This window comes from Diplotaxodon limnothrissa, linkage group LG20, assembly GCF_057381915.1.
Source record: "Diplotaxodon limnothrissa isolate DT_005_m linkage group LG20, D_limnothrissa_male_GT1.1, whole genome shotgun sequence".
In the NCBI taxonomy this organism is placed as follows: domain Eukaryota; kingdom Metazoa; phylum Chordata; class Actinopteri; order Cichliformes; family Cichlidae; genus Diplotaxodon; species Diplotaxodon limnothrissa.
Window position 1 is genome coordinate 5,881,512 of NC_140615.1, and position 22,926 is coordinate 5,904,437.

General features: G+C 43.2%; 1 protein-coding gene across 1 annotated transcript in view; it reads left to right on the forward strand.

Moving 5' to 3' along the window:
* samd11 (sterile alpha motif domain containing 11) overlaps nucleotides 1–22,926 on the forward strand; it is a 48,794-nt gene that overhangs the window by 8,177 nt on the left and 17,691 nt on the right. Inside the window, exons 3-4 of the mRNA XM_085344510.1 lie at nucleotides 5,861–6,036; nucleotides 15,807–15,916. Of these exons, the coding sequence (XP_085200636.1) occupies nucleotides 5,861–6,036; nucleotides 15,807–15,916 (286 nt within the window). The remainder of the gene's footprint in view (nucleotides 1–5,860; nucleotides 6,037–15,806; nucleotides 15,917–22,926) is intronic.

Here is a 22,926-nt window from a genome sequence, read left to right on the forward strand (position 1 = left end):
AAAATGTCATAACGGCCGTACCGTCCACTGGAATCGGAGGCGAGGAGATGAGACTAAACAAAGTAGATTTTGCATTTTGTGACGAATTGTTTTTCAGTCTCGCGTAAACACACAACAGACAAATTGTTTGTTTTGGCCTTGTTTCAGAGCTCTTATGCTAGCGCGGTAATGACCGCTTCGCGCCCCCCCCGCCAAACCCACCATCCTCATGCTCATCCCCGCCCACTCCCCTCGCTGTCGTCTCCTCATTCCCCCCTCCCCCTTTCCCCTAGTGCTCGCGCCAAGTCGGCCCGCCATCCCGCCTCCACACACACACACACACACACACACACACACACGCTGCGAGGTAACGGCAGACAGGCGCGTGACTCATTAGGCATTCGTCCCCCAGGGAGATCGCTGGGGGGGCGCGTGCGAGGGAGAGAGAGCGCCGCAGCTGCAGGAATGTCACGGGCGGCTTCTGCTCTGTGTGTGTGTGTGTGTGTGTGTGTGTGTGCTTGCTAATGCTGGTTGGAGCCAGCGGCGGGGCACTGCACCTTTCAGGAAATAACGCAAGGAGAAAGGGGAGGAAAAAAGGGGGAAAAAAACATACTTATTAGTCCTCTTTTTCCACCAACTGCTTATTTAAAAGTCTAAAATGAATTTAGAGAAAAAACATTAGATTGCCTTATAATTTCTGCTTTAATTTGAATGCTTTTGCTGTCCAAGCTGTGCTTTAGCTGTGGATGTTAGTCTGCGTTGTTTTTCACCAAGACGGCTTTTTGTTGCTTTTAAGCCATGCACTGGCCATGAATTTATGAGCGTTTATGGCTGCAAATGCAACAGCATTACTCACTGAAATATTAAAAATGTATTATTCCTATATGTTAAAATATGAGTTGATTTCCTGCCTCTTCATTCAATTTTAAATCATTTTAGTGAGCCCAGTAGCATATATTTCAGTACTTCAGTAAATCTCTTCCCACCACACTAAAGACCATATGAGACACAGGAAGTCAGTGCTGGCTTCATCAGTCTTTTAAAGTGACGGCGTTATGTCATTAGACGTAGGTCACTCTTAGGTTAATGCTCCTCACGACTTCGGACAAGCCCCCAACAGTAACAGAGAAACTATGTGCTCTATATTTGGCATATTTTGAGGAGGATCAGAAGTTTTTCTGAGAGTGCCCATCTTCTTCTTCTCCAGTGCAATTCACATTGCCCATTCCTCTCATATTTGTCTCTCTGTGAACCCTGTCCTTATATTCCTTTTGGTCCTGAATGTGGAAAGCCTCTTTCATTAAAATCTCTATATGTAGTAAAGGAAAAAAGAAACTAAACAGTGCGGGTCTTCTAGACTTTTGTCTCTGGTTGTTGTATCGGTGGCTTTGTGCGTGTGCCTACCCATCAGCGAAACTACATAATGCATGCAGTTCAGACTTGTTCCATGTTGCAAGCCATATGTAAATGTTGCCAGGTAGTAAAATTGTAGTCCCAGTGTTTGCAGAAAAGCATTCAGGCTGTGGATCCAAACTTGAAGCCTACACAGTATTGGCCGAAAGGATTGCAAGTGGGCTTAAGTGGCAGTTGGTGCTATTCATGTCTTTCAAATTTTGCCATGGAAATTGCGTTAGCATTCATAGAATTAAGATAATCACTTACAATGAATCCGTTGAGAGTGTTACAGATGGGCGTGTTGGTGTGAAAAGTAAAGATAATGCAGAAATGCCTTGAACCTGCATTCTTAGTAAACACCACTAGGGGGGCGAAGCTGTGGTTGCAAGACTTCCACGCATAGAAGTCTACGCCACGCCAGTAAATACTTTCCTGCTGAGTGTATGACCTCAGTCACTCATTTCGGGTTGCACTCAATTAAAACAAACAAACAAAACAAAAAAAAAAAGCATTTTGGTCATTCTAGGGGTCAAAAAGAGGAATTATCCAGGATATGGTCATTGGCTAGTTGATACTGCATCAGTGTGCAGTTTCACAGACAGAACCATCACCTGCGGTCTCATCCGGTTTCAAAACACTAATATCTCGATGACGTTAATGCTACATTTTAGGCTTTAAAATGGGACTTCAGAAACCATTGGATGACGTCACAAACCGAGTGAACAAAGAAGACCGAAATAGTTAAAAATAAAACCTAAAGACACTAAAACTTTTAACGTCTCTCGAAAATTTGTTTTTAAAGCTCATACATCATTATTACAATACGTAATGCAAAGGTAACATGTTGTTTCACTGGCTAAAGCAGTTGTGGCCACCTTTTAAATTAATATGTAATGGAATAATAAATTATTTTTTATATATATATATCATTCATTGAAAAAAAATGGACTGTAAATGATTGTAATCGTACTTAACCTAGATATTTAAGTTACCCCAATGCCTTAAATATGCGGGACTCCCCCAGTCATCTTACAGCTTTTATGATGTAATCCTAGCAGGGTTAACCGAAGAGATTCAATAAATGTAAACTATTAGTCTTAGATCCGCTTCTCATATAATTTGCTTAGTTTGAAAGAAGCTAACTAGTTACTGCATTTAAAAATGTGTTACAATCACAAAAGCTTGATTTAATCCTTAGTTTAATAGACAGCGCTAACTTAATTTAACATGTATGAAGGGCTAGAAAAACTCGTGTTTTCTATTTTGAAAAATCTCTGAGAATAAAAACTTTATATTTTAAGCTTGAAATGATTTGTGTACATTAAGTTAAACCAGAAGATATTGATTAATGCCAAATATTTATAATTCCTTCAATGAATGGAAGTGAGTGCATTTGTGTTATGTAGGCTTCAATAAGTGAATGCCATATATAGTAGATTCTGAAGGATGCTCTTGCATCAAACTTCATCTCTTATTATCTCTGACCTGTAATAGCATAATGAACACCTGCACTGCTGTTTGCCCCCAAAGTATCAAACATGCAGCGATCTGTCTGAATCACTGAGAAATTTCAGTTCAGGTTCAGTTAGTGTCGGCTTCACTGCATATTGTGAGTGATTGGCAGAGTGTCTGCGTGTTTCTGGATGTTTGTAGTCATTATAATTGTAATTGTCTATATTGTGCAATCAGTTCATCGTTATGTCCTTATGCGCGTGTGTGTGTGTGTGTGTGTGTGTGTGTGTGTGTGTGTAAATGTGAAGCCCAGATATATTTCTTGGCTGGCTGACTGTTAGACAGAAAGCGTGGGAGGTGATATTCATAGAGGTGCTTTTAGTGGGACTTTTATGAGAGACTTTTTTCCATGGCTGAAAGGAGGTTGACCACACACAGTAAGGTTGCCTCAGCTCTGCACACACGCATGTTTGTGCGTGCATGTACGAGCATGAGCGCTCAGGCGCCCTTCCTTTGAGCGCTCCTACGTGGGCTGCCAGGGGTGTGTTTGGCTTCATGTTTTGTTTCAGAGAGCCCTCCCCCGTCCTGCGGAAGTGTTGCCGGAAGCAGTGGGAGCTCACCCCCAGTTCTGCGTCAGTGCCACTAAAGAAAGGATTGGGGCTTTCCGGGAGGAGAGAAGAGGGAGGAAGGGAGGGGGGCTGTCAGGCTGGGTATGTCACGGCCATGTGGGTGGTTGTCACGCACACACGCACACACACACAGTCACAGTCACGACTGCTCTTAGACAAACTATTCTTGTGTACACTCTATTGCTGGCTTGCTCCGAGTAAAATCCCCCACTTTGGAGGGGAATTCTAAGGAATATTAACAGGTGTGCCTGACTGTGAGAGCATGCATGCGTTTATGTGTGTCACGGCGCGGGTGTAGTGCACATGTGTTTTCCCTGACAATGTGAAGACAGCAATAAATAGACCTGGAGGTGGAGAATTTGTATTTGCCAGATGTTTGTGTGTAAGAGAGACAGATGGATGTGGTTGGATCCATAAAGGAGTGATTTATTTATTTTTATTCCTTTTTGGGGGAGGGGTTCACTCTTGGCCCCTCCACTCCTCTTGATTATATATTAGAGCTCCAGCATTCTGGACTAGAAGAAGCAGAAGTACCAGAAAGTGATCAACTGTCCTGAAATAATGGTGCACAACTTGTAGAAAGGTCTGACAGGACAGGAAACAGATGAAAAATCTTTTTTTTTTTTTTTTTTTTTAAAGCAAGACACAGAAAAGCAGAAAGGCGAGAAATTTTCAGAAATCTGTGGCCTGCTCATCCTGGGGGATGTTTTCATCTTTCTCTGTCCCCTCCCAACTCTTTTTAATGTGTGCCATTTGAGAGACTCCAGAGGGGCTGCACCTGTTTGCCTTTTGGCTAGGAGCCCCCAAATCCCTCCTTCTGCCCCCGCCTGCCACTCATGCTACAGCACCTCCTGGGATGGATGGAGTGAGGGAAGAAGGGAAATATAGGGAGGAGTGGTGGAGTGTGGGGTTGCATGCCGTGGAAGGGATAGCTGGAGGGCTTGAAGGAGTAAGAGCAGAGATGTAGGCACGCACAGAGAGTAAGAGAGAGAGAGGGGAATATAGTTTCACATCCAAGTCCATTCTCCCACACTGGACAGACCTTCCCTCTGTGGAGCTTTCTCCCTTTCATGTTTTGACTCACCACATTCTCTTTTATTTCTGTTTTCTCTCTCACCTTTTTCTCTCCTGTGCAAAACCCACATCTGCTCTTCCTCTCTTCCTTGTTAACTTTTCTTCTCTGCCCTATCGTTCCCTTGCTCGTTCTCCAATTTTCTTCCCTGACTCAGTCTCTTTTACTCTATGCATCTCTCAATCCTCCTATCTAGGTTATTCCTCCCCTCCTCTTTCTCACCCTTCTCCCATTGCTCTGTGATAGGGTCGTGTTAATCTGCAGTGACCTCTTCAGGTCACATTAAAGGTCGCCCAGCTTCACTTCCCGATATCCCTACGGCCATACTCTTGTCTTAATCCCTACTTTGCTCTGCTAACTCCAGGAAGTTTTGGAACAAAATAAATACACGGTTCACCGACAGAGTTATTTTCTTCCCATAGATTTGCTTTTGAAATAAAAACTCATGTAATAGGCAACATGTAACCTTTATCTTTTATTATATTATATACCCCCCCTTTCAACATATGACAGCTGGGATAGGCGCGCGCGCACGTTACATCTGGCTCACTGATATCTGTAAATGTCATCTCCCCAACATGCTTTTCACTCACGCAACCCCGTATCATCACGCTCCCACCTCCGTGCTTTACTGTGGCACTCCTCGCAGGCTGAACCCCGTCTGAGCCGAACACATTTATCTTGGTCTCATCTGACCAAAGCAGGTGTTCCCAGCTTTTATTGGGTTTCTTTTCATGTCGTTTTTTCAAAGCCTAATCTTGCAGATTTGTGCCAAAGAGCAGGGAAGGGGTTTTTCTTGCACGTTGCCCACAGAGGCTAACGTTATGTAATGTCCTTTGCAGTATCTGAGATATAACAGAGAGTTGGATTTTCATTGATAACGCCTATTCCAAGTGGGAAGCCTTTACCTCTGTGTGCTAATCGCACACTCTCTGCGGTGATTTTAGGGCAACAGCCAGAAAGGCTCTGATTAGCGGCACTAGCTCATTCTGTGCGTTCTGATTACTGCAGTAACTCAGTTTCGGCTGATCTTTAGTCTATCATTTCCTGTGCAGTCTGACAATCAGACTTTCCAAAATTTCTGCCAATTCTTTTTTTTATATACAGCCAGACTTGCAGATAGAAACCCATGGATCGCAAACTGAAAGAAATCTGGTGTTCAGGTCTGGTTTTTTTATTTATTTATTTTTTGACTTTGATTTTCTACTTTGAGTATCTACTTGTGTTTTCATCTCAAAGAGTGGCAACTTTAAATAACTCACATTTTAGTACTTTGTCTGTCTGGAATTACTGAATCCTGTTTTTAAAGTCTCGCCTTTTCTGTGTTTTGCAGAACCGCGGGCGCTTGGCAGAGAAGCGCACCATCCCCCTGCCACCTAACCGGGTGCCCAAGAAGGAGCTGGCCTCCATTTTCAGCAGTGACGACAGTGAAGGCAGTGACCGGGCCAGTGGGGATCATGCTCACATCAAACAGGAGGATGAGCTCCATTACAATATCATGAGAAAAAGGTCAGTCACCTCTGACTTGTAGCTATGACTTGCATGCAGTCGGTTGTTATGCTCTTTTACAAATTAACAGGTAATTACCCAGAATTTTTTTTTTTTATTGTTGTAAGTCATATATTTTTACTCAGGCTTTTATTATGTCTTCAAAAAAAAGTACTTTAGTCACCTCATGAAGAAAAACATTAAACTAGTCTTTGTTTTCTTGTTTTTGTTTTTGCCTCTCAGATTGTGTTTAATGGCAGATGGATGTAGCTTTAATAAACTAATAGCACCTCAGGCGTGTTTAGTATTTTTATCAGAAGTGGCTTCAGGATAATTTTGCTGTTAAAGGCTCACTTTTAGACAAACAAAGAGCCGCATTTCAAAAATATATATGCATGGTTTTTGCTTTGGGATGTCTAATGGAAGCTGTTGAGCTTTCACGGCGTTAATTGGTTTGTTAGTTTGCGTTATCCTGCTGCTGCCAAGTCTCGGTGTGTCTGTCTTGAGTTGATATCGAATGACTGAATCACCTGAGTCACTGCTGCCTGTTTCATCCTATACTGTAGCAGCTCGCTCATAATAGAAAAGATAAATTTGCCGTCTTTATGGTGTTCAGCTGATCTAAAGATTGTTTCAAAACGCTTATGAAGTGTTTATGAACAACTCGAGTTAGATTAAAGAAAGAAGTAGCATATGTTGCCTCAAAGACACTTTGGCAGTGGTAAAAACATGCAGTGCAGTGCTTCTATAAAGCCTCCCTGGGTCCTCATCATTCACATGACTAGTATTTTATTTTTGTCAGATCTGGAAGGAAAGCAGGAGTTTTTTGAGTTGTGCCATTTTTATTTTTAAGAAGTAGCTGGTATCACATCATAATAATAATCCCCCTGGAGTATGTTTTAGGCATACATCTCAAATGCTTTCATAATGATTGGGGGTGTTTATTCTTTACATTGAGCAAGTTTATGTGTTAAATAAACAAAAATATTAAAGAGTTATTTTCAAAATGAAGATGATTTCTGTGCAGGATTTTTGGTTTGTCATAAAGTGCGAACTGCTCTGGATACAAGTGAATAATCACGTCTCCATTTTCATACATGCAAACAAAGACGTGCAAGGCTACAATGATGTCATACACCGCCACTGGTGGCGTATAGTCGATGGGGTTAGGAACAAAAACTAAACTGAGATGGAATTATAATTTTTCTCGTGTGTGTGTTTGTTTTTTGTTTTAATTGCCACCGTGGAATTTTGTGATTGCTCAGTATGTACGTAAACTGATTGTGATATTTAGAAATCAGACAGATTATTGATTTAAGGCAGAGCCTGTTCATTGATTAAACCCAGAAAGTCCCCAGCTGCATTAAAGGAGCTTGTGCAACCTCATTAAAGAAAGGGATGTTTTTCATGTCGTGAGATTTACGCGTGACACGGCGGACAGCGCAGCAACTGTGAAGCTTTAAATGGATCCACTAACCTCATTTAAGAGGGCTTCCCCTCCCCCTGACACTTGTGCCGCTGGCGTGTTAAGATGATAATGAATTTAAAGAACACTTATGACTAATATGTCAGGCTTTTACCCTTTGAAAGGCGACGGACTCGCTGGAGCCGCAGCTCCGGTCTGTCGTGGGTATCCGTCTCAGCCTTGCTTTATCCCCCAATGTGGGTCTGGACGAACAGGATAATGGGATGTCCAATCATGGAAATGTGATTTCCATTGACCGCAGCTTCGTAAGTGAGTCGTAGAAGGGTCTTAACAAATTGGATTTGTCCGATGGATGTGAAAAATACAGGGCCTCTGTATACATGTGAGTGTATCTGTGCTGTCTCATCCTCACATCATCAGAGCTGGCGGCAGCACCGTCACACCCACTCGATTGCAGCAACTTGCCTACTGTAACTGTACTTTAATCTAAAAGAGCACATCAGATGTGCCATGTGGTATTTAACCGTTTGATCCTTGCATAATGCTTCATCCAGAAATTAACTTCCAGAAGGATTACGTTGGGAGATTCTCCCCTTTTTTTTTTTTTTTGACTCAGTTCAAGTTTTTCACTGCAGAGTTGCATGGAACTTGTATAAAGTGTCACATTTTTCACTAAAATGATTTTGCATACCAATGTCAGAAAGTGTCTGACCTTCTCATTTCCAGAATTCATTATCAGACACTCCACCTTAATCTGATTAATGGTAGCAGTCTCTGTCTTAACAGACAATTGTTTTTCTTGGCACTCTATAGATCTGCATTCGTCCTGCTGAATAAGCATAGACCAACTACAGACTGAAGTGCAGCCAAACCACAGAACTAACCCAATAATCGTTATCGCAATAGAACGCATATGGACGTTTCCTGGATATCAGAATGTAGCCAAAGCTCTTATTGTGGTGTCTGCGCTACAGATTGTTAGGGTTATTTACACACTGATTGATGAATTTCATCTTGGGGGGGAAAAGATTGACTTTTTGGTTGGTAAAAGGAGTGCAAATGGAGGTCAGCTCAGTGATTTTTCAAACTATTCATCCTCTGCAGCATCCTACCTATGCGGGCTTTATGGCTCTGTAATTACGCCACCTCACTTCCTCGTCTGCTCCCGTCATAATTACTACTGCCGCCGTCGTGTTGTAATGTAGCTCCGGTTAAAAAAGCTTTTTACACCATCAACCTATGGAGTCATTTTTCATAATTTTTCTGTTTTTTTAATGGCAGGGAAATTTTAAGATTTTTAGCGTCTTACTCGAGGGCAAAACAAAGCCTATCTTAGTATTTGTTTATCTTGGCTATAGATAACAAGGGTTGATTGAAAAGTGCTGACTGAGAGTCTGGATAATTACTTGGCAGCCACCGTGGATTTTGTAAGTTACACCTGCTGACGTCTGCCTTCCAACCTGCAACCTCTGGAAGACAAACTTCTTCATACCCATTATTAGCCTTTGCCAAAACAAACACAAAAGACGCTTTAACAGTTTCTCAGTCATCCACGGCAATTAATTGTATATGCAAATTCTCCCTTCTAGAAAAGAGACGTTAAAGTAATGACAGGGAGGTGTTTGTAACAAAATCAGCAAACATACTTCATAAAAGGGTCATCTTTTCCTGTCTGGTCATATTACAGCATGCTAATATCCTCCTCGTCATGGAGGCAACATTTTATTTTAAGTCAAAATGTAGAAGAGCTGGCATGAGTTTGAAGTACCTTTCTTACTGTTTGTTACAGGCTGTGGGTGATAACAGGCTGGTATGAAAAAAGCAGCAGGCAGGTGCTTACATTTATGAAGATTAAAAAAATTCTCACATAACTTTGTGGCCCCTTTTTGGGAAGCATCATTGGCTCATTTGTTAACAGGAGAGCTTTACTTAATCTGGCCAATGGAGAAAGACACTGATGCTGAGTTAGCTACTGTATGTCTGTTGCAATTGACATTTTGCCCTCTGGCTTCATTGAACAACCGTGTCATTGCCTTATGCCAGTAAGGGGTCAGAGACAGTGTGAAATTACTGGAAATGGCTCTCCCCTAAAGCACTAATTAATGAGCTTGGAGGTTTTATAGCTTTTTAGAGGAGTTTTCCGCCTTAAAAAAGGAAAAAAAAAAAAAAGGTCTTGTTTACATGCCTTTGCCATGGCGACATAGTTGCAGCAATTTAGTAGTTGATTGGGCGTTGGCTAGCAGCAAGGCATTCATTGTTTCCACACAGAAGAGTGTTTTCTCACTGTTAACTTGCTGTCATAACACAGGATGGACAGAAAGATGGTCAGCAGTGTTTCAGCTGTTAGGCTCAGATGTGGCTTGAGATATGTTCAGCTTTTCCACGTGTAAAGATCAAAGTGATTGTGCTGTTATATCAGTGCCAATCAGGTGAAATTAATACACAGAATGAAAGTGTCCTCTCTTGAGAATTACCACTCAAACTGCATATATAAATTTTATTTAGTCCAATTTTTCCTTAAAACTAAAAACAAAAATCTCTCTCCAAGTGAGGAGAGATTTGCATTACAGATGAGAAATCAAGAGTAAATAAAACCAGCAGTTTTCTCAAGGAAATGTAGCATGGCAGACTTGCTGTATATCCTGTTTCCATTGTCTTCCCTCACTTGGCTGCTTTATCGACCTCATGTCAGCGTGTACAGCGGGCGCACAACCAGGAGAAATGAAGCTGGGCTACTCTGACTTATTCATGTATCTGTTTCTGTATTTATTCATTACCCCCTCCACTTGCAGGGTTCCCACTTGCATGTTACCTTTGGATTCAACTGTGGAAGCCTGACAATTGTGCTTCTGCTGCTCACAATAAACCAGCAAGAATCCTGATTTAGACTTGATGGGTCTGAAAGGAAGTCTGTTTTTATAAACTCTTTTTAATTCCTTAATTTTTTCATCATAATACTCATGTGCATGCCTTTCTTCTCTCTGGTTGTTGAATATTACATACTGTCTGGTAGTATTTGAATTTTGCTATGGGGCCACCTGCGCAGGTTGGAGCAGGCTGTATGTTTGGGCTATTGTCTTGAGTAGATGAGGGTAGTAAACCTGCGTGTACCAGATGTTTCATAGCAGTTGCACCCTGCCTTTCTCTCCCGTCTCTGTCTCTCTTGCTCTTTCTCCTCCTCCTACTCCTCCTCCTTCACATCCCTGCTGTCTGTCTGTCAGCACTTTCCCAGCGGTGGTGTGAGACATGGCGTCAGGGTTCCTGGGCTGCCAGCTTCTGCCAGCTCACACTGTGACCTCCAGCCCTGCCACCTCAGCTCCACGTGCCAATGCCACAGCAGGGCACTACTGGGCATTTATACTGAGTTGACTCCCGGTGCCAGCAGAAGTCTTTTCATGTTGTTTGGGTTATTTTGAATAGTACTGAATTGGTAGAAGAGAGCACAAGCGTTTCTTAACAAAAGATAAACTTTTATTCTAATACAAATCATTTCTCTTGTTAAGCTATAAATACATATTTTAAATACTATCTAAACAATATTCACAGAAAATTGTAATACAGAGCACACTACTACACATAGTATACATACATAGTATATACCAGGGGTAGGCAACCTTTCTGATGACGAGTGCCATTTAAAATTTCCTCAGAGGTCAGTGTGCCATATGATTCCATTAGCAATAAATTTAATAACGCTCTACATGAACAGTTACGCACTATATAGAACCACTTTATAGAATTATATTTGTTCGCAGATGTTGGCAGCTATCAGTGAATAGTTATCAGCTATTTTGAAACAAAAAAAAGACTTTTTATCCATGACAGCAAATGAACTGTACAACAGAAAATGCAAATGCTATTTATGGTCTCCTCACAACAATGATAAGAACAATAAACTGGGCCAATATGGCATGTCTGTTAATACAGAGACACACATGTTAATGTGATCTCTGGTCTCCCACTCAGAGACACAGGTCTCAGAGTGTCCAGCATTCAGACGGCTGCCTGAGGACTCATGTGAGAGAAAATCCGCTCACACAGATATGTAGAGTCAAATACTGTCAATAAGGCCTCTGCAATGTTCTGAAGACAGTTAAACCTGTCAGGTAGTGATGTCCAGCAGGTGAAAATGCAGCTCCATGAACACGCACAGCTGTGGATTCCAGCTGCTTCGATGTTATATGTATGATTTCTAACATTTTACGTCAGATAAAAACTTTGGTTGTAAGCTTCAGATAATTATTTAATAACAGACATTTTAAATGAGAATAAGAAAGTATTTCCTTGTGCCCCCCTCTCCCTGTTAGTGCCCTACCTGCCCCCCTGGCAAAACTTTGCTAGACCCGCCCCTGCACAGTTACCAGCTGTCAGCTACTTAGAAAAGGATCCTGGTGTTATTTGTCTCTCAGAATCAGTTCATAACTTCCCTTCAACTCATTCATGTCACCTAAAAGGTAAACCTGTTTCTCCATCACCTGTTCAGCTCTGATGATTCAGTAAGGACATCTCCTGGTTTCCTCTTCATGTTTCCCTCTCACCAGATAACCAAACTGACATCATGACCAGCAGCTTTACAGCTGTGGCTCCAGCAAACATCAGCTGATACTAGAAAGTAATATTAAATACATTCTAACAACAGCTGATCAAGCTTAAACGCGCTGCTGTTGTTTAGCGCGACATCCGGCGGTTTCCTCTTTCTGGCGCAAAGTGGGCGATAAATAAACAAGAGAGCCGATCAGCTGATCATTGATCAGTTTCATGATTGAAGTAGCAACAGGAGATGGAGGGGAGAGAATGAGAGAAGAAGAGGCAGCTGTGCAGCGTAAAGACACAGAATAACTCCAGCTTTGTGTCTTTTTCCATTCTAGCTGAAGTACGAGACAAACTGTGCTCCTTTTCACCTCAACACGAAACGAGTAATATTTTCTCTCAATACGGGACGATTCCGTCTTTTTACGGGACGATAGGAACTCTACTAGCTGACCTTATGAATAAAATAAAGTTCACTATCAGTAACATCATAGCACCCACCCAGCTGTATAGAAACTCCGTCATGCTAGCTAGTACGCAGTACGAGTTACTGTAACTGATTGTAAAAAGTCAGCACAATGAGAATAAACTCCACCTAAACTTGGTTTATATCTGACCCAGATAGACTGCAGGTCATAAATTCTTAACTGAAGTTCAGTTCACCTGACACTCGGACCGGCGGCCGCCTCGGGTCTCTCCTCCTGCCTCCCCTCCTGCCTCCCCTTTCCCTCATCCACCTGCTGGCCTCCACCACTTGCTAATGTTACTGAATCTGTGGAAGCTCCGCCATAGCCACCACCAAACAACTGAGTTATTTTTACACACCGACCAGCATCTGGCCAATCCAACACCTTTCATTGTTTATACCGTTACAAAGAAAAAAAAAGTCACCGGGCCACCGAGCAAATGCCCGGTATGCCCGATGGCCAGTCCAGCTATGGTCGTGCCATCAGTTAACCCTTCGCGTGCCAACTGTGGCACGCGTGCCTAGGGTTGCCGACCCATGGTATATACTATAATGCACATACAAAGTTATCTGCTAAATAATAATAATGCTAAATAATGCATTTTCCAATATGTTATGTGTTGCACCACACAGCAGATCTTATTTGTCAGATACTTTAGACATTAAAAATGTTCCAAAAAGCACAAAGGTGGAACCCGTTCCCCTAACTTTGAGCTTTACCAGCATCCTTTTTTTTTTTTATGAAAATGCATATGAAAAGGAAAACTATGGAGCCCAAAACTACTGAACATGGCTTTAAATGCTTTTTATTTAACAGTTTCACATGAGAGTGACTCACTTTTGAAGCCAGCCTCAAGTGGTTACTCTGAGAACTGCAATGTTCTGCTTTATACAGGCTAAAAAAAATAAGTATCATAGCTGGAGATGGATTGTATTGAAATTTAAATTCAGCCTTTGTGGAAGTTTACTGATGACATAAAACTGTCATAATCAATGTTAGTAGATAGTGGTATTTAATTAATGACACACTCTGGCTAACTCAGTGTCTGGTTCACTGTGTCCAGTAACAAAGGAACACTACTGACCAGTTTAGAGATAAGCAGGAGGTGACTGTCTCTGGTGCACGTGGGTGATGAGAAGTTGGCTCATGTCCTTCTTAGCAATCGGGCTCAACAACCGCTATATAACCCCCTCCCTCCATCGTTTCCAAGGCCTCCGTCCTTCCCAGCTAACCCTGGCCTTAGGAGCTCCTTAGGGAGCGCTGACTCAGGTGACTGGGTTTTAAACAGCATCCCCAGCCCCCCTCTCCGTCTTCCACGGCTTGAGAGTGACCTTGCCTCCGCTCGCAGACTGAGCGACGGAGGGGGCTGAGGGAGGGCATAGGTGGGTGGGGATAAGGCTAGGCCCTCATTAGCCCGAGCTGAGGCGGGACGGCTCAGGAGAAGTGCGCTAATTACCCAACTAACAATGTCCTTGCCGTGCACGGCTTTGAGCGGCCACTTCACCATGGGATAATAACCCCGTCACCTCTCTGAGAAGTTCACGATGGCATTATCACGATCACTTTAAATGATGGACAGAGGGTGGTGTTATAATGCAGCTAACTGATTGATGGATTTGGCTGCAGCTTCCCACAGTAGAGCATCTAACTGCATTGTGCACGGATGGCATGGTTTGGAGTCAGTGGGTGACACAAATGCACAATAATGACCTTTAAAAAACCTTCTTTGGACCTCATTTTCATTTTTGAAGAAAATCATTGCCCTCACAGACGCTTAGAGCTACCAATTTTAGTAAGTTGCACTCTAAAAAAGAAGTCTGTCATTAGTGTAAAAAGTTTGCAGTCACAGACCAATCAAGCGTCTCCTTGCTTAGCAACCGATGGTGACTGTTTTGTCTGCGACTATTTTCTGAGTCATTGGTTCTCTGTGCCTGAGAGGTGACTGGTGAGGCCAGCAGGGCCAGCATGAGGCCCTCAGCACTACCCTTCATCTTTTCTGTTAGCGTGTGGAAAACAGCTTGGCGACCGACAGCCTGACATTACAGAAGGAGCCTGTAATCATGGGACTGTAAAAACCCAAATCCAGCAGCCGCAAACAGTGTGGCCTCGTCATAGTGGTGGCAGCTAAGAACCATTCACCGCCTCTGTCCCATAAACTGTGCTTGCCGTGTCATACCAGACCCCCTTCATAGATGTTTCTGCTTTCAATAAAGTTGCCAGTTAAGGCTGTAAATGAGATTGCTGCTCACACGAGAGGTTGCTGATGCTGTGAAATGACGTGTTAGGGTTACTGTGAAAACAACACAGCATGTATGTGCAAAAATCTCTAAATCCTCATGGGCTTTGGGACAGCTGTGTGCAGCAGGTATATCGCATAACTATGACAGAAGATATGTAGACTGTAACTAAAAAACACACTCAGCCCTGTACCTCTCCTGCCGCACAAGCTGTTTGCCATTACACTGACTACACTCCACACACCGCGCGGCCACGCTACCCTCAAACGCTAAGCGCCTATTTCCCATCATTATGCCATTTAATGCGATCAGGATGGTAATCAGATTGCAAATGAAATGCCTCCATGACACAGTTGTGTGGGTCCGCTGGTGTGGGGAGTTTAGAAAGGCAGCTGGTGGAGAATTTGAAAGGACAGAGCGGCTCCAACCAAATCTGGGTCTAATCTGTTAACCCTCCTCCTGCTCCTCCTCTGGGTGCTGAAGGGCAGGACAGGGTGTTTGAGAAATTCTTGTGAATAATAATTTTCTTTCTATTTTTTTTTTTAATCATGTGAGGAACTTAACATTAGTGTAGGCACAAGACTAGAGAAGACTTGCAGCTCCTTTTTTTTAATTGTTAGCGCAATCAATGGTGGCTTATACTTGAGGATTTTATACATTCTTATTAAATAAAACCACTCCCAAGCGCGATCGAATCGTTTATTTATCTTAACTATTCTTTACCTGTCTTTGCATATTATTAGAGCGGGTTTTAAGCTGTTAAACTGCTTATGGGTTGTGAATATGTTCATTAATACATCTTAGTGTGGAAGATGAGTAGGGATGAGACCTGAAAGTGCTGGATGCGGTAGTCTGTCAGAGTGTATTACACACCTCAGAGCTAAGAGCCAGTTGACAGGACAGCCACTTGTTGCTGCTGAGTCTGTGTGAAGATGTGCATTTTATAGAGCGCAGGTCTGTCTGTATGGAGGATTTCGGTGGTAAGTCTTATGTGAAACAGTATGAATGCTGAATGCTGCTGCTTACACACTGATTTGGGTTTACTACTAGTTCATTTCTTTTGTTCATTACTTTTAATTGTGCTCTCTTTCCTCTATGTGTGTTTGTGTGTGTGTATTTTGTGTGTTGCAGTCGTGACACTGACCTCTCTACAATTATCTCCAACCTGCACCACACCAGACAGCACGGCATGCCCGAAGGCCAGTCCGCCTCTGACCACAGCACCAGTACTGGACACACAGGTAGGATCATGATGATGCCTGTGTGTGTGTGTGTGTGTGTGTGTGTGTGTGTGTGTGTGTGTGTGTGTGTGTGTTTTAACAGTACGCATTTGTAATGTATGCAAAATGTAAGGTGGCTTCTTTCTTTCTCTTTCTTACATTTGTCTTTCTCTTTCTTCCTTTGCATGTAGGCAGATGATACATGCCCCTTTACACCTCCTAAAACACATGTAAACGTTCCATTAACCATTTAATTTACTGTAATTTATGTGATTGAGGGAATTTAACATAAGCGTATTAGTAATTCCTAAAGGTCGCTCATGTTGATTACTTAATGTTCTTCCCACATTCTCTGCCGCACTCCAGGATTTTATTTTTTTTTGGCTAAACCCCCTGTTTTAAATTACCTCTGAATAAATAGCTTTGTTTGCCATTAATCCAGTTTCATGTGAGCAGAGGAACCATGGTGTGCATGTGCTAAGCTAAGAGCTTTGCTTCCAGCTTAAACACAGAACACAGACCACATTTAATCACAGCTATTTGTCAAGTAGACTGTATGAGGATATTGTGCAGCCATCAAAGACATATGGGTGTTCAGAAAGCCTCTGTGTAAGTCACTGTTTAGAAACAAGTCCATTGTACTGTATGTTTCGCTCACATTTTGTAAGTTGCACTTAACTTTAGTGGCGTACAAGTATATTTATGTAGTTTTTGATGGTACACTTGCAAAATCTTCACATTATCACAGTAATATAAGAAGTTCACTAACTATAATTTTAGGGTTGTTGAAGACTTAAAACAGTTGGAAGGCCTTTCATGTTGAACTAATTAATCTCAAGAGTTTTATTTTTTCTTATCCCTGCTAATTTTTTTTTCTTTTTTTTGATTTTTTGCCTGCAGGTGAAAATATTGATCATGACACATGAATAACCCTGGATTATAAACTTCTATCAGATAATCCAAACACTTTTAAATAAATGCAGTTACCCTTAATTAAATAATTGGGTGCCTTTTTTATCAGTAAAGACCATACCTTTGCTTTGCTGTTACCCGGAGTTCAACCCCTGTCCCTTCTTATCCCATTAGTAGGAGGCACAGCAAGTGGCATAATCACCCCAGACCCAACACTTCCATACTGTCTCTCCGTGTGCTCATATACTCTGTCTGCCAGATTAATTGTCCATACGGTGCCTGCGATATGAGGTAGAGTGGGTGCAAGGTGGGGAGAGTATTAGATTGCTAAACAGCCAGCTCAGCCGGTGTCTTTGGGTCCCTGTTTGGGACAGATTTCCACCAATACACCAGTCTAATCAGCTGTTAAACTTAATGGAGAAATCAGAGCCATGAATGATTTTCCTAATGGGGGAAGACAAGAGGGGATGGAGGTGGGTGTGGGGCAGCAATGGGGGATGGTGCGCGCACAGTGTGGCCTACACGTAGGGGGTCCAAGACCCTAAAATCTGTCCGCTTGAGCATTAAAGGGAGATTTAACAGGCTGCCTAAGCGGCTCGCTTCGTGTCTGTAAACAAGTCCAATCCGATCAGCCACTGGCTCTAATTCTGTCTGCCAGTGAAATTAGACACACACTCGTTCTCAAACACACAATTACACACAAATAACATGTAGTTATACATCTGCGTGCCTACGCAATATCAACTCAAGTTCGAATTTGCGTCCACATACTTAGGTGGGTGAAATGTACATGAAGTTTTAAAGCAGTGGATTATTTGGCTTTGGGATTGGCGCAGCATAAATGCTTGTGTTTATGTGTTTATGCTGTTGCATCAGTCACCTCTGCTGTTCGACTCCTCCAGAGGTGTTTAATGTGTACCAGTGAACAGTGGAGGGAAAGAAGGGAGAAAGGCAGCCAGGAGGAGGTGAAGAAAAAGTCTGCAGCAGCGAGAGACGGAGATGCTGTGATGGAGGAAACATTTGGAAATAGGGAGCCAGAAGAAAATGAGATGAATGAGTGCGGTAGTGGTATCAAGGGAGGGTAAGCAGCAACTATGGCGGCGGACTGCTCCGTGTGTGTGTTTGTGTGTGTGCGTGCGTGTGTGTGTGTGGGTCAGGAGGAAAGGGAAGCAGGCTTGCCGGGTCGTCTCTGTGCCGGAGTGGGCCGTTAATTAAATCTGAGAGACAGACAGGAAGGTTGCCTCCCTCCCTTCTCTTCCCATCTCCATCCGTCCCTCCCCTGCTTCGCTCTCTCAATCCCCAGCCACTGGCTATTCAGAGGCTCTGTTAGAGGCGGAGAGGAGGGTGGAGGGGAAGGAGGGGTAGGAGGCAGGAGGGGCAGGGGCGCCGATGCTGAGAGTCTGGCTGCCTGTGGAGACTGTAAACCGTGGCTCTGCGGTCAGACCGGAGACTCAAACAGGCAGATAAGGTGTTTTTGGGCCGCCGCTCTCTCTCTCTTCCTCTCTCTCTTTGCTCCCAACACTCAGGCTCTCAAAAGCAGTTACAGCCTGTCGGCGTGTGTGTGGTTGGGGGTTGCAGCAGCGGTTTGGGGCTTGAGCACATTTTTGTGTGTGTTTGTGCATGCGCACCTTTCCGTGTGCGGTTTCGAAAGGCCTGGTTTTAAATGTTTGCTTGCATGTGAATCTGCAGCCCAGCGTGTTTGTGCAAGGCCTTTTTCTTTCAAACTGATTGCTTCTAAAGTATTACCAGCTAGTTATTACATGATTAGCATAGAAAGGCAATTCTGCCCCCAAAGTAAACATTCCAGGATGTGTGCTTATATTAGCTCTGTCATACAGCGGCTAAAAAGGGGAAATGTGGATAGTAAATATTTTAAAACATCCCACAGCTTAACAGGGATGTAATTGCACTGCCATAACAAAACGCTTTCTCATGGTTTCTCAAACAGACATGCTGATGGTTCTGTCAAGATGTGAAATTCAAGATGACAAAATAAATAGTTGAATTAATAGTGAAAATAGTTTTGTCCTTCATGCCTGGGCGCTTAAAAGAAACCCTGTAGTTTCTGTAGTTGTATTGTTTCTTTCTTTTCTGCTTGTACTTGTGCAAAGTTACACTTGAGCAGAATCAGCAGTCGGTCGAGTTGTGCGTCACAGAAATATTTCTTGGCACTTTTAAATCTTTAATTGCCTTTAATAACCTGCGAATTGCGCGTTGTTTGAATGGGAATATTAGCTTGCATATTTGGGCATGAACTGTTGCCTAGGAACAGTCTCTGTAAGCAGAAGAAGACGGATGAATGCTGGGAAGACGGAAAGATCTGACAAAGAAAGCAATACATTTAAGACTGACAGAAGATATTAGACATCATTTTTGGATTCAGAACAACCTTATTGGAAAAGTTTAATTGAGAAATTTTCCATTTACAGATTTTTTTTTCAGATATTTAATCTACTTATGCAATATTATATATAAATGTTTCTTGATGGTTTTTTTCCCTTTCTTTTATATGTTGTGTTTCTTGATTCAGGATGATGAAGTATTTTATTTATTAATCAAACTTATTTTTAATTCTAATTAGTTACTTCTTTCATGTTTTTTTTCTTTTGACTTTTTAAAAGGAAATTCAAAAATAAATGGTATTTCCATAGAATTAGGACAGACAGTTGTCAGATTAGTTTTGTAGCCGTTATTTTGGGAAATAGAAATAGAAATAGCCTACTCAACCTAGTGAGGTGTACCGATGCCTACATATTAGTAATTTTAAAAAACTTTTTTCTGGGTGACTGTCATAGTAGTCACAGTGGTTGTCATAACCGACATTATAAACAAACCACTGGTACTGCTGATGGAAACTTCTCGTGTAACGCCATCTGTTCAGAGGATTCCTACGAGAAGGGACTGACTGTATCCGGCTGAAGGCAGTGAGGACGACAAAGACAAAACCTACTTTTGGTTTTATTTGGTTACATAATTATGATCTCTTGAAAATATCACACTCACAGATTTTCATTTTAAGGTCAGATTTTTGGGGGTTTTTTTTGTTCCATTCCTTTTGGGATTTTTTTCTGGCTCTGTTTGTCCGTCTTTCAGTTTCTTCCATCATATAAGAAAGACGAGCACTTTTTGTGGCAGTTTTCCTATTGGTGAACATTTGCACATGTTGTTGTGGTGCATCCTCCACTCGTGCCAACTCCATCAACCACCCCCAACCCTCTCTCATACACCCCCACCACCACCACACCGCCCTTTCCCAGCTGCATCGGCCCGTAAGCCAATCAATGCCAGGGCTTTCAGGGCCGGCGGAGGCCCCGGCGCACGGAGGAGGGATCAATAAGTTATTAGCACCATTCTGTCAGCTGTAATGTGGAGATTGATCGGGGGGCTGCGGCTGGCGGCCCACCCCACGTCCCCGCCTGTCACCCCACCCCCCCAAGCTGCTCCCTCCACTCAGCCGCCTCCCCCTCCCCTTCCTCGGCCTGATAAAGATGACAGATTAACGGAGTAAGAGAGGAATTAAGGAGTCTGGCTGTCTGAGCTGTCAACGCGCTCCACAGGATGGAGAGAAGAGAGGAGGAGGGCTAAAGTTTGAGGAAGAAGAGGGGTAAAAAAAAAAAAAAGAGTAGGAGAGGAAGGGGAACGTTCTCCTGGCTGATGATTCGCCCTGCTGGTGTCACATGAAAGAGAAGTCGTTTAGGTCCTGCTGTTTCCTCTTTCTCTTTCTATCCCTCAGCTCTCATCTATCTTTTCTCTCAGTGGGAGGAACAGCAGATAAGGAGGAGGTTAACTAGCAAGGAGGAACTGAGGAAGAGGCTGGAACATGGTGTGTTCACATACACGTCTGAAAAAAAGGCAAGACTGCAGATTGTCTGTTGACCAAGAAAAGCTAAAACATGGGGTTATATCATTAGAAGCAAACGCTGTCTGCACTTAATAATTGCTGTATTTTGACAGTTAAAATAGCAGCCTTGAAGGCGGACTAAAACTCTTGACTCCACGACCACTAATTCCTTAGCAATATTAACAAGCAGGTGATAGGGAAAGGCCTAAGGTAGCAAACTTGACTGTAAGCTGTGTTAGTGGGAGTAAAAGGGTTAGTATAGATGCTAGCAGAGCTCAGGGTTTGGCATTAAAAGGGAGCGCCGGTGCTCTAAGAAGCCCCATTTAATTGGCTTTAAAAGCTTTCCGCCCTCAAATCTCGGGCCCTCGGGCACTCGCTCAGGAGACGCAGTGTCTTGAGTGAGGTCGGCTCAAGAGACGACTCAAGTGTGTTTGATCATGAGAGGCTGTGGGTGTGGGTCTAAGCGCGTGTGTGTTTGGTAGAAGAGGGGCTTTAACTAATGGGGGTTCTCTCTCTCTTTGTTAATATTTCACTAATAGGATAGATGGAGACCTTCGTTTTTTTTTCACCTGAAAGGACCAGTGAAAGAAAAGTACCAAGCGAGATTTGAAAACGAGAAAGAAAAACGGAAAGAGAGATCATAAAAGAGATTGGAGAAAAAGTAGAAATGGTAAAAAGCATCCAGTTTGTGTGTATGCATGCACTTGTCCATTAGCGTTACTCCCTGTGCCCCCCGCCTCCTCCTGCTGTTTCTTTTGGATGGTATAGGGAGTGGATCTCCTCAGGACCTGAGAGGTAACATCAAACACCGGATCATTAGTGAACCTCCTCCCTCTCATCCTTTCCCGCTTGCTCGCTCGCCCTCTCATCAACACCGGCACTCCTTTAGCAGCACAGCAAAGTCCTCAGAGTCCTGTCTAAATCCGTTTTTTTTTCCCTCCTCTGTTTCCCCTTGCAGACAGGAACAGGCACAAGTTTGGCTAATAGGTTAAAGGTCAGAGCTCAGACACCATATCAGCTTTACTCTCACGTACCACCAGCAATATTAATGCTGGACACAGGAAAGAGGCGGAGCTAACTATATTTGCGTGGGTGTTGCGATGATGATGACGACGTGTTTTATTTCTACTCTGTGTTCGTTCTTTCTCCGCACTGTTTACACCTGCTGTGCAAATGATGAAAAATTGCTTTGCTGAAAAAGCAGAGAGAGAGAGATGAACCATTCTCCTTGAGGGAGGGGGGGGAACTCGCCTCACCCTGAAAACTATGCATTGAGATGGGAAAGAGAGAAAGTGGAACGAAGGGAAAAAGAAGTCACTGCGATGGGTTTGGCTGTCTGTGTGGAGGAAGAAACAGAGTTGGAGAAAAATCAGAGATGCATGAAGTAGAAATAAAGAGAGAGAGAGAGAGCGCAATGACAAACACCTCTTTCCTTCCTGCCGGCGCTGTGTGCGATGTGCTCTGTATCTCCTCCTTCTCTGATAAGGCCTGTATTGATTTGAGGTGTGTTTGTAGGGGAGGTGGCGGGGGGGGTGGGAGGGGATGGGAAAGGAAGGAAGAGAGAGATGAGAGGGGAGGAGAGGTAAGGGGTGGGGGTGGGGGGGGGGGGGGGAGCAGCTCTAGTGGCAGGGGTGGGGACAACAGGGAGGAAGAAGAGGAGCCAGAGAGGTGTTAATGTGAGAGTGAGATGCTCCTGAGGTTCAAACACACCCAAATGACACTAACGAGAGAAGGAAGGGGATGGAGAAATGAAGAGACATGAGGGTTTATGGGAGGTCACCAAAAGTTTTGTAGAGGTACAAAAACGAAAATTAAAATAAAAACACGTGAGGCAGACATGATGTCAGCTGAGCGGTATTTCTGAGAGGATCTCGTGCACTTTAGTTCAGTCAGAGGGTTTTGCTTCAACATCTGGAAAAAAGGAAGAAAGAGAGAGGAAGGATGGTGATAACACTTGAGGACAGATTGTTGGAAAGAGATTATGGCACAGAGAGACAGAGCCCCCCTCCCTGCTTTAGATAGACAAACAAACACGTGACTAAGGGGGGCAGATCCGTCATCCACGGCAGTGCAGGGCCTCTCTTTTCTCTGACAGAATATGCACCTCTCCAGACGCCCGTGCCTTGTTTCACTCATTCTGTTTTTCATCTTTCTCTCCTCCTCCTTGGTTATTTTTCACTCGCACTTCTCTCTCTCTTCTACCATTTCCAAAGCAGCCACCATGCACACAGGTAGAGACACAATATTGAGTCTTTACTCTGGTTTTTGTTTCTGATTG